Source organism: Netta rufina (assembly GCF_964035555.1).
Source record: "Netta rufina genome assembly, chromosome: 6".
NCBI classification, from domain to species: Eukaryota; Metazoa; Chordata; class Aves; order Anseriformes; family Anatidae; genus Netta; species Netta rufina.
This window is the reverse complement of record NC_140129.1, coordinates 4,429,654-4,440,854: the sequence shown is the minus strand read 5'-3', so window position 1 is coordinate 4,440,854 and position 11,201 is coordinate 4,429,654. Positions and strand designations below refer to the sequence as shown.

General features: G+C 49.9%; 1 protein-coding gene across 1 annotated transcript; it reads right to left on the bottom strand.

Annotated features, from left to right (window-relative positions):
- Positions 1-395: 395 nt before the first annotated feature.
- CAVIN2 (caveolae associated protein 2) lies at positions 396-9,522 on the bottom strand. Its single transcript, XM_084289186.1, has 2 exons — positions 9,113-9,522; positions 396-2,967 (listed from the first exon to the last, which is right to left on the bottom strand). Exons 1-2 carry the CDS (start codon positions 9,500-9,502, stop codon positions 2,176-2,178), a joined length of 1,182 nt encoding a protein of 393 aa, XP_084145312.1. The 5' UTR covers positions 9,503-9,522; the 3' UTR covers positions 396-2,175.
- Positions 9,523-11,201: the final 1,679 nt, after the last annotated feature.

The window sequence follows — 11,201 nt, the reverse complement described above, 5'->3', positions numbered from 1 at the left end:
GTAGTGTATCCGGATATGGGTATGTGGATTAACTCATTAGGGTGCTTAGTGCCTGTGTTTTCCATGCTTTTTGCTGGATAGCATTGTAATGCTCTTAAGTCATTGCACCTGTGATCCATGCCAGCATCTGTAAAGCTGGACAAAGCGCATCCAGGGGCAGTGTCTGAACTGCAGCTGCAGGTTTGGGGAGCTGCCTGGCCATGCTCAGGTGTGCTGGAGATGCGATAAGGGTCTGGGAAGCAAAGCCTGAGTGCTGGTGTTTGCATCGCTAAATAGCAGTGGAGGGGGAGAAGGAAAACAGAACAGGTACAGTGGGGACACCTGTCATAAATGCCTTTGAATTTAATCTCTGCTGGCTCCTTGCACTGCTCCTCCCAAAGACTGACATGGCCATGTTTCATGTTATGCGTTTATTTGTCATATTTGTCATTAGTTACACGTAAAAACGCTGGAAATCCACTGTAGTTAATACAAAATAAAAATATAGCTGCACGAGTTACGCCATGATTTTCCTCGCGAACAGTATCTCCTACATGATGCCGTATACGTGAGAGCTTAACTCTTAACAGTACTCGCCTACAATAAGCTCTTATCAACTAATTTCCAGTGTGACTTACTGGTCACAGATACCGCCCCTGCAGAGCAGTATCTGTTAATCATTTCACAATGGTATTTCTGTTGTAGCTTTTACTTCCGCTATAATTTGTGACTTTAGATACAAGTTGAAGGAAGCAAACTTTTAGTGCAACGTTAAGCATCAGTAGAGTTATACGTATATGTTAAAAACAAAACACAAAAAAAAAGACCCACTGCATAAACAAACAAGGATGTAAGGTGACAGCTGTGGGTGTTGAGCTTCCCTTTCCTCCCCGCACCCTCACCTTGGTGTAGTGACAAGAACGGGCATTCATACTGAACAACCTCCTCTGTAACCGCTCGTTTTCCCCCAATTTTGAAAAATTAAAGGTGCAATTTTGAGAGCGTGGAGGCAATTTTGAGAAAAGCTATTAGCAGAGAATCAAATCTGCTCTGCAGACTCTTCCTTGCAAGAACTCATCCCTGCCATCGCATTCAGTCCCTGATGCAGTTTTCCCTTTACACATGCCTAAAAGAGCATTTTCTCCTTTTTGAAGTAATTGTCCTTACATCCCTGTAACTATCTAACTCTTCTGTGTAGATATAGCTCTATATATGAAATAATCTGTAAAAAGATAAATTATGCTATTTCCAAAATACTCTGAGATACAAAGTTGTGCAGGTGCAAAGTTCTATAGTATATTGCTATAAGGATTAAGAATCAATTAATTAGTGTTATCTGAATACATATTCTTAAAGCTGGGAGTATAGATTTAATATTGTCAGGTTTTGATTTTGCCCCCCTTTTTTTTAACATTTCATACTTCAGACTCTTACTGTTTCTATCAAACTCCTTTCCTTTTTTTTTTTTTTTTTTTTTTTTAGATTTATGATCCATTACAGGTACAGTAGCTGATTACACATTCATGCTTGTCACTAATGTATTTCCATAACTCCGGTAGATTGAAAAACATCTTTTCATTTCCATCCAAACGCAGTCATTTCTTCTAAGCAAGAGACTACTGGCAAAAAAAAAACCTTGTGCCCATTGAAATTGATGGATCCAACTTCTCAGTTTTGCTATGCCCTCTGCTCTTCTGGCCTTACGGCTACAGGGGCACGCAGCTACCGAGGCTGTTAGTATTCACAGAGCATAGCAAGGAGCCCGAAATCAAGTGTTCTCGTCGGTATTTCTACATTTACATACAAAACTACTCACAGTGCTAGGAAATTCTGTGAGGGAAGAAATCAGAAATGTTTGGGTTTTGACTACTCTCCCTGCATCTCTCTGACCCAGCTCTAACAAAGCCAGCTAACCGGCTTGCTTCTGCTAGACATACTCTTTTCCTGCTAGTCTCTTACACCAGCTGACAGCATCTCTACATTAATAAACACCAGTGAAATGGCCTAAAAATCGGAGCACATTGCAGCCTGTCGTTGACCTCGCTCACTCTGCGTTCCAATACGATGCAATAAATTATCATTGCAGAGAGCAGGCTGGAGGAAACCGGGTCGCTGCTACCACCTGTGTAGCAGAAACCAGTCACTCGCCTAGGCAAAACCACGCGTATCCGGAAGGCGGAGGAAGGCTCGGACGTTTTACGCCGTCTGGTTTATCTGCAGAACCGCGGCTTGGGTCGTCTCCTCGTCGGACTCTTCCATTTCCCCGCTGACCGGTTTGTTCCTTTCCTCATACAGTTTCTGGCTGGGAACTTCTAGAGGCACCCCATACTCTTCATCGTCTTCAACGATGGACAGCTCGATGTTGTTGTTCATCACGGCGCTCCCTTCCATCCTGGCTTCCTTCTCTAGAGAATCGACGACTGCTTTGCTCTCCTCGGTCAGAGACGTGGTGGGTGTCATATCCGAGTGCATGTCGGCAAACGACATCTCCTCCTCGTTCTCGGCTTGCTCGTTGCTCGCAGTTTCTGCGGGTCTGTCCTCGGCTTCGGCAGGGCTTTCTCCTTCTCGGCCTTTCTTCACGTTGAACGTGAGGGGCGACACTTTGAAAGCTGAACTCTTGGAAGAGGAGGATTTCTGATGATGTACTGTGAGCGATTTCTTGATCTTCTCTCTCCGTTCAGGCGAGACGATCTTTGTGCCGATCTTGTTCATCTTCTTCTCGATGTTCTGCCGGGAAAACGCTTTCTTGAGGCTGTCAACCTTCTTCAGGCTGGATCTCTTAAGTTTCTCAGCTCTCGATTCTTCTGTTTTCTCCTCGGCACTGTCACCCACATCGTCTTCGTGAGGCATGTCGTCATCTGAAGACAACTCCACTGTATGCAAGGTTTCTTCCAGTGTCTTGTTCTCATCCACAGGCTCTTCTTTTCCTTCTGTGATGCTGGGAACAGGCTCTTTTGCAAAAACGCTGGCAGGGATCTCATTTTCCTCCTGAAAGAATTGACGATATTTGAGTTTCATAGTTCACAGGACACAAATTTAATAAACAAAGCACAACCCTGAACAATTACTTTATTTTTTTTTCATGAGATGAAGGCTGCTGAACATTTCTCATTGTTTCAGTATATTTAACCAGTAACAAGCCACTCAAAGCCCACTGAACCATTATCTGATACAGTTTAAGACTAATGAGCTGTCAATGTACAATTTCTCTTTCGGAGTGACTCGGGATGTATACAGAATGGCAATCCTGCTCTTGTCATTTAAATTAGGTACTGTTATTAAACAGTTTGCCATGAAGTTGTACGCCCACCCCCGGGGAGAAGGGATGGTATTGTGGCTCAGGAGGTCTTGTTACAGACCTCGTGTTGACCTAAAGAAGTCGTGTAACCCACCAGGGCCTACGGTTTCTCCAGGTAAAGACTGGGAATGTCTCTGCAGAGATGCTGCGTGCATCTGACAGACAAATGCAGTTAGCATCTTCCCCTTACGTTGGAAAAAATGCATGTTGCTGTTAAAACCGGATTGTTGGTACTGAGAAAACTCAAAAAAAAACAAAAACAAACAACAAAAAAACAACAGTAAAGGTTCTGGCTGGCACCGGGCTTAGCAGGACGTAGGGCATGAGCTGCTATTCCCTCTTCTCCTTGATAACATTGTAGTGGTCTGAATGTTAAATTCAAGAGTCAAGGCAGTCAACTTTTGCCCACTGGATGCATGAGGATAAGGTTCTGGGAGGTGCTCCCCACTCCCTGCCTAAGCCCGCTTGCTTTGGGTGGCAGGTACCATCACTGCCACGGCCTGAGGTCTTTGGGGAAGAGCTGTTGGGAGTGGGGCTGGCCAAAAGGACCACAGCTAGTGTCAGCGTGCTGTACATGTGCTTGGAAATCCTCCGTGCTGCATAGATGACTCCACTCAGGCACTGGGAATGCCTCTTGTCCTCCTGGGGAGAGGACGGGGAGCCTGGGGAAAAGCTGTCCATTTCTTCTCCCACGGGTTTTGCTGTACTTTAAGCCACGTGGCCATGTTTAGTGTGTGTGTTGTTTTACAGCTATTTACAGCACATAAAAAAAAAAAATGGTAAATTTGGTTGGTGTATTGGGAAATATAAAAAATGTGGACAGGGCAACTCTGCGGAGAAAAAAAAGCATACGACATACAAAAATAAACAGATCTATTACATAGAAAACACAGGTAGTTAAAAAGAAAATGATTGATTTTTAGAAACAAAGCCAAAAGAGGGCCTGGAAGGAAGGAAGGTATCTAAAAAAACAAGCAGACTGAAGAAGTGCAAAAAGTGCAGCTTGTACGGAGCCCTGGCAGCTCAGGCGCAGAGTGCCAATGCCAGGAGAGCCAGGCCCCCAGCACACACACCTGTCCTCCCTGGACTGCTGCTCCTCACGCCTGCATCCTCTGGGCTTGCTTTATCCCTTGCATAAGAAAGCAGCAAGTGCTGAGAGAATTGGCTGCAATAGTCCTGTCTTTGTCCCCAAGGATGTGGGCCTGGGGTTACAGTTAAAGGGGTAAAAAGGCCACACGCATTTCCAAGTTCATGCTTGTTGTTTCAGGGCTGAGCATACAGTTGTGACTGCTGAGAAGAGTGCCTCGAGTTAAATTTGCTGGCAAGGCTGCGTAAGGATGTCCTGAGGAACAAGCAGAAGCTGCCACTACTTCTGTTTTAAAAACAAAATGGCAAAGTCTACCTTACGGCACTCCAGGAACTCAGCAATACGCCGGTGAGTAATTTTACACCAGTGGGACCGAAGTGTGTTGGTGAGCATCCCTTGAGGCTATAAAAATGAAAATCATCACAACGTTGATGTCTGGGTGCATTTTGGGTGCTCTCAAGGCTTCCACATGCTTTCCTGGATGAGAAGCCTCTGTCGGGTGCCCTTGCACAGACGCTGCTTTCTCTGCAGCAGGACGCCCGACAGAGCCAGCGCCCTTCTCCAGGCACCCATCCCGTTGTTGCAGCTACCTGCAGCAGTGACCACGATATCTAAAGCAAAACAAACCTGCGCTAGCTGTGAGCGAACGCAGCCCTGGTACAAATATTTGTGTTTCTCTCCACTGTAGATAATGAAACGTGGATTGTGTGAGTGGGTGCAGTGCTAAATTACTCCCTAGGGCATGAGAACTCGGTATAAAAGGTAATTGACTCATCTTGTGCATCCTTTGCAAAGCTAGGTAATTGCGAAGGGTTTTAAACACCTCAGTGTTCAGGTGTGAGCACCTGAATGGAATAGAAAACTCTGATTTTAATGAGGAAAGGGGGGCTGTAGCTTTTGAAGTATCAAATCTAGGAAAGTGGCATCATACGAAGCTGACCACTGTGGTCCTATCCACAGGTGGGTCAGCATGGCTCCCTTCAAGGACAGGCTGGTGCTGTGCCTCACGTGGTCATCTTAAATTTTACGTTAAACTACTGCATGATGTCCCTGGAAAACGCTGGCTTAGGTTTTATTTCAACTTCCATCACATTTGTGAGCGAGTAGAAGGGAGACTGTCAGACTCCGTATTTACTAAAAGAAAAAATAAATCAAGCAAACTTCTCCCTCCATACATTAATGAGCTGGTGACTCAATTAAAAGCAGGCACCGGGTGGTCTTTGGCTATCAGATAGTGCTGACATCCGAGAAATCCCATCCTGGTCTAAGCTTCATGCATGGCCTTGGAGAACAGCAGCCTGTGGGCACCCATTACCCTGCTTGCAAAATGAGAATGACACGCTTTCCTGTCTGACGGCTGGAAGAGACCTTAGGATCACAGGGACCATTAAAATGCAAATGGAAATAAATTAGGTAAAAGGCTTTGGCCATACAGAGGAGGTACAGCAGAGGTGCTCTGTGGGCTATGGGTAACTTTTCAGCCTAACACAATTACGTGGCACCTGGGTGCTGTTTTGATACGTTCTTCAAGCAGCCTGGTGTTCCCTTTAGGAAGACGAGAACAATGCACTTAAAAATGCCAACGGTTACAAACTGCATAGCTATTTTCCAGGAAAAAACAAAACAAAATGGATTTTTGTTAATTTGCCACACTGCAAGGAGTAAGAGGCCTCAAGAAGGGGAGGCTTTTCTGCGCCTAGGGCAGCCCACGCTGCCCTGGTTGTAGATGGTGTTATAATGCCTGGACGATTACAAGCCTCACACTTGTTTTGCTACACAAAATAGGTATTTGTCAGAAAATGACTAATGCTTCTAAAACCAGCAGTGGCTCCACCTTCTTTCCCTCAGGCACGTACAAGCTCCTCAGACCAGGGTGTCCAAAAGCTGCTGGGACTGCGGGCGAGGAGGAGGAGGAGGATGTTGCTGGCCACCACTTGCACCTCCTGTGCAGACTGGGGTGGTTTGGGCTTGGCCACAGCATCCCTCTGCCCCCACAGCACAGCTGGACAGAGTCCCAAGAGCCACGTGAGATATTTTTTGTTGTTAATCAGTGTAAGAGTTATCAATGTAAGAGGATTCATTTGGGGATGAAGCATTTACCAAGAGCAACATCTGAAAGGGGCTTGAATATTAGGGTGCCTGACCCCTAAGTTGTAATTTTGTCGTATTTTATCTGGCCTATTCCCTAGTAAACATGACATCTTACTGAAAAATTAAACACCAGCCTTTTCTATCTTGTATTTTGCTTCTGCAGCTAAAAATAAAACCACCTACCAAACCGCCACCAAAAACCTGGTCATGTGGCAAGCACAAAACAGAAGGGAACAATGCCAAAGCTTAACGAGGATTTTTGAAACAGTCACTTCAGTGTTTTGCTAAATTGCTGTGTCATTTGTAATAACTTTTGCCTCCTCAAATGCTTGGATGCAGTGCCATTGGAATATGTCACCAATTAAAAGAAATGCAAGCTAGGAACAGCATGGACAGTCTAGGGAGAGAAAATGAAAAGCATTTTAATGGCAAATACGTAAATAGCTGAACTTTCCTCAACGCAATTCACTCTCAGCATGTGGGCTGGGGGAAAGCTGCTGCTGGTGGCTTGGGGCATGGTTTCAGAAAAGAGGTTTCAGCAAAGAGGTTTCGATGTGTTGTGTGCTCGGTGCTCTGCGAGGTGTCGGGGAGCTGGAGGTGTGCAGGGAGCCAAGCACAGCCGTGTGCTCATCCTGAGCTGCCTTCCTAAGCTGGGAAAGCAGGGCCTAATGAGGCCTGGGTGAGCTTTGTTGTTAGCTTTAGTCAAAAAGAAGTCTCCCCAAACTGAAGAGAGGACGCACGCATCCAGACTTCCCTTTGTTTTGAAAGAAACCTGGCGTCAATACGGCTTCATTGACTTCTCCTTCCTGCTATTGTTTTTCTTTGGAAAATTATGGTCCCCCAGCCGGCCTTTTGCTCTGTTTTCCACCCCGCAGTTCTCCAGTGCTGGCCAGCAGCTCGTCCCACCTCCAGCTTCGGCAGGCCCCGTGGGCGGTGGGTGCATCGCTCGGGCTTCTGGCAAGGCCCCCCCTGGGTGCGGCCACTTCCCAGTGGAAAATCCCAGCTCCTCCCAGGAGAAAGCCCCCGGGGCCGCCCTGCAGCACCCCAGCCAGTGCCCTCACGGAGCCACCATCCTCCTTTCGGTGGTGGCCACCCCCTGGGAACACGCTCGGCACCATCCTCGTGATGTAGGAGCCGGTATTAAGGGAGGGCTCTGACTCAAGTCACCAAGGCTTTGACGTTGCAGTGCTGTTCAGCAGCAGGAAACAAGCTGTGGGGATGCTCCTCGTCCTCTGACCCCTTCCTGGTGAGATTTGCCACTCCTTCCTAAAGCACTAACATGCTAAGTACTCAGAGAAGCCCAGGGGCACACGCCTTTTGATTTAGCTCCTTCATGGACTAATTTCCACATTCCTTCTGGGGTGGAAACTGCCCTGCTCTGGACACGCCACGGCTCCTCCTCTTCTGGCCGTGCCACCGCAAGCTGTCATTCTGGGAGAACAATAAGCAGGGCGGTGGGGGCTTCCTCCCTGGGAGGACGTGCCTTGGGCACTGGCCAGGCTGCCAAGCTTTTAAAATTTTCATTTTTTTTTTTTCCTCTCCCCACAACAGAAAAAAATTCAGCCTAAGGAGCAGAGTGAGCAGCCGCCAGCTGTAACGCATTTGCTCTCCTTCCCCCAGCACGTTGTGTAGGGCTTTTTTTTCCCCTTCTATTTTTTTTTTTTTTTGCCCAGATGTAAAAGCTATGTCCTGTGTTTAGTCAAAGCTCACGCCGCGCTCCGTCCAGCCCATTGCTTAAAAAGGGGAAAATATGCAAACTGCTGCTATCACTGGATGGGCTCCCAGGAGTTTTAGCTGAGTTTTTAGCTCCTCTCTGAATGGGGTGGGAGCAGGGCTGAGCGCTGCGGTGCTGCCCTGCTCCTGGGGGCAGAGGAAAAGGACCTCCTTCCTTCCCTGGGCTTGCCGAGTGTTAGCAAATTGGGAACTTTCTGAAAGTTTCCTATGAGTTAACAAAAGGGGCTCTTTGCCCAAGTTTGCTAAAAGTTAGGAAAACAGGGATCTTTGTGCCAAGTTAGCGAGGAGTCAGCGAAATGGAATCCTTCTCTGAGCTTGCTACGTGCTAGCAAAATGGGCTCTTTCTCTGCGTTTGCTAACAGCAGGAAAAGGCTCTTTCTCAAGGTTTGCTGAGAGCAAAACGGGATCTTTCTCAACACTTAATAAGAGTTAGGGAAGCGGGCCCTTTCCCCTAGGTTTGCGAAGAGTTTGCAAAATGGGCTCTTTCCCCAAGCTGGCTCAGGGCTAGTGGAAAAAAGAGATGGAGTAAAAAAAAATAAGGGCCTTTTCTGCAAGTTTGTCAGCAGTTAGTGCACAGGGGCTCGTTCCCCACCTTAGCAAAAGAGGCTGGGGTGTAGCCATCGGGCACTTTCTCCAAATTGGCGAAGAGGTGGCAAAACGGGGCACTTGTCCTCAAGTTTGCTCATGGGTAACAAATGAGCAAACCTTGTTTTCCTTGTTGGGAAGTTGGTGGAGAAGGGCTCTTCCCCTGGTTTTGGGAGGAGGCGATGGAGATGGGGACCTTGCCTCTGGCTGGGTAGGGCCAGCGGGACGGGCCCTTTCCCCCCGCTGCCTGGGGCCAGCAGGACGGGCCCTTGTCCCCTGTGCCCCCCGTGCCGGGCTGTGCCCCCCGTGCAGCCCAGGCCCCCCCCCGGCCCCCTCACCTGGAAGATGAGCACCTTGAAGCGGTCGCGGCGCAGCAGCTGGGCGTGATGCTGCTCCAGGCGCCGCACCTGGGCGCACTGCCTCTCCAGGCGCTCCCGCACGGCGCGGGTGTGGGCGCACACCTTCCGCGACTTCTCCAGCAGCTTCTCCACCGCCTCCCCCGTGGCCCCGTGGCTACGGCACAGCTTGCCCAGGTCGCCCTGGATGCCCCGCACCGCTCCCTCCAGCCCCCGCTGCCTCTGCTCCATCTGCCGCTGCTGGCCCTCCACCGCCTCCAGCATGGACACCAGCTTCTCCAGGAGGGCCAGCACGGTCAGGGCGTTCACTTGCCCCCCGCCGGCTTCCGCCGGGGGCGGCGGCACCGAGCTGCCCCCCGCCGCCTCCCCCATGGCCGCCCCGGGACGCGCCGCCGCCCGCCGCCGCCGCTCTTAAGCGCCGCGCATCCCCACCCCGGGGGAGGATTTTGGGACGAGCCCGGCCCCGGGGCTGGCCCGCCCCGGGCCGCCCGGCACCGTGGCCGGGCCCCTTTGGCCCCCCCGGGGGGAAGCAGCGTGGTGCTGCCTCCTTGGGAGCATCGGTAGGTGGCAGGAGACACCGCCGAATGAGGCGGGGTGGCGGCCCCGCTGGCTTCGTCGTCGCGGGGAGAGGCTGGGAGAGGGGCCGTGGGGAAGGGGCGAGGCCTGGGGGCTTGAAATAATGATAGAGATAGCGGTAACAGTGGTAATCGTAACAGTAATAGCGATAAGGGCATCATCGTCAGCGGTCATATCGGCATCAAGGATCGTATCGGCATCAACAGCATCATCGTCAACAGTATCGACATCAACAGCTGTATCGCCATCAACACTGATATCAGCATCATCATTAATACCATCATCATCAAAAACAGCAAGAATAATAACCGCAACAGCAGTCACAGCAGTCTGGTGCTGGCCAGCTCGCTCGGTGGAAGGAGCACCAGCGTGCAGGAACACCGACCCCGTTATCTGGAATAACGCACAGCTGCTCCCAGGGCTGGCCCAAAGCTGGCCTCCTAGGGGAAAGGCTCTGAACCTGAGCAGGCTTTGGTTGCTCAGCCCTGTGCTGATGTTCCCAAGCCCAGGACGTTTCTTTTTATCTGCTGTGCCTGGCTTTGCTTGGCAGCAGGACTGCCTGTTGCAGCACAGAGAGTTTTGGTCATCATTTCTAACACTTGGGTGCACGCAAGTCCTCCGTGACTTTCCTGTAGACTGAGCATGGATTATTTGAGTCCGAACAGCCCTTTTCTCTGTGTAGGAAACAAAATATTTTAGTAACACTGCCTTAAAAATGAACGTGAATCAAAGACTTGATGCAGATGAGTTTCCTGGTTCAGTCACCAAATGGTCACCCCCCCCCGCAGGTCCCCGCAGGTGGCACTACCATTACCTCATTTTGTTGTTTTTGTCCCTTTTTTTTTCAGGCTGCAACTTGTATTTTGCAAGTTGTGGGAGCTTGGAAAAAAAATGTATTTGGTGAGTAAATTCACTTAGGAAAAAACCCACTGAGTTTGCCAGAGTTGTCAACAAGGAAACTATGCCGAGACTGTAAAATATGCGGGCTGGGAGGGGAGTGGACGTATTTTAAAGGGAACAGCCCCAACAAAACCCTCGTGTTGCTGCCTGCCCTCCCGAGGAGCACTACCTGTTCCCGACCCGCTGGCATTTTCCCAGGCTCCCACCACGTTGCTGCCTTTTTCTTGCATTGGCCAGGATGTTCTGAGCCTTCTCTGGAGGTCCTGAAGGTTTCTGAGGTTCATCCAGCTCCTGGCCCGCTGTGCGTCCGAGGGAAAACCTACGGCACGGTGGTCAGCACGAAGCACAACAATTTTCCCCCTTTACCCCCCACCCTGGTAAAGCAAATCCAGAGACAACATCACTGCGCTAGCAGCCCCTCGGCACCCACCGTGGGCCACTCCTCGGGGTCCCCGTGACCTGGGAGGGTCTCCCTGGGGTCCCCACCCTGGGGACACGCCGCGGGGGAGCGGTGGCACGAGGCCAGCCCCGGGATGGTGCCGCTTCCAGCCAGCGCCGAATTCCAGCTGTGGGTCTGACACCAGCTGTCAGGTCT

What these genes read in the sequence shown, in the direction of transcription:
- CAVIN2 (XM_084289186.1), bottom strand. Translation starts at nt 9,502, where the DNA reads ATGGGGGAGGCGGCGGGGGGCAGCTCGGTGCCGCCGCCCCCGGCGGAA. An exon ending in TCAAGGTGCTCATCTTCCAG is followed by an intron (nt 2,968 to 9,112) that starts GTGAGGGGGCCG and finishes CAATTCTTTCAG; the next exon opens with GAGGAAAATGAGATCCCTGC.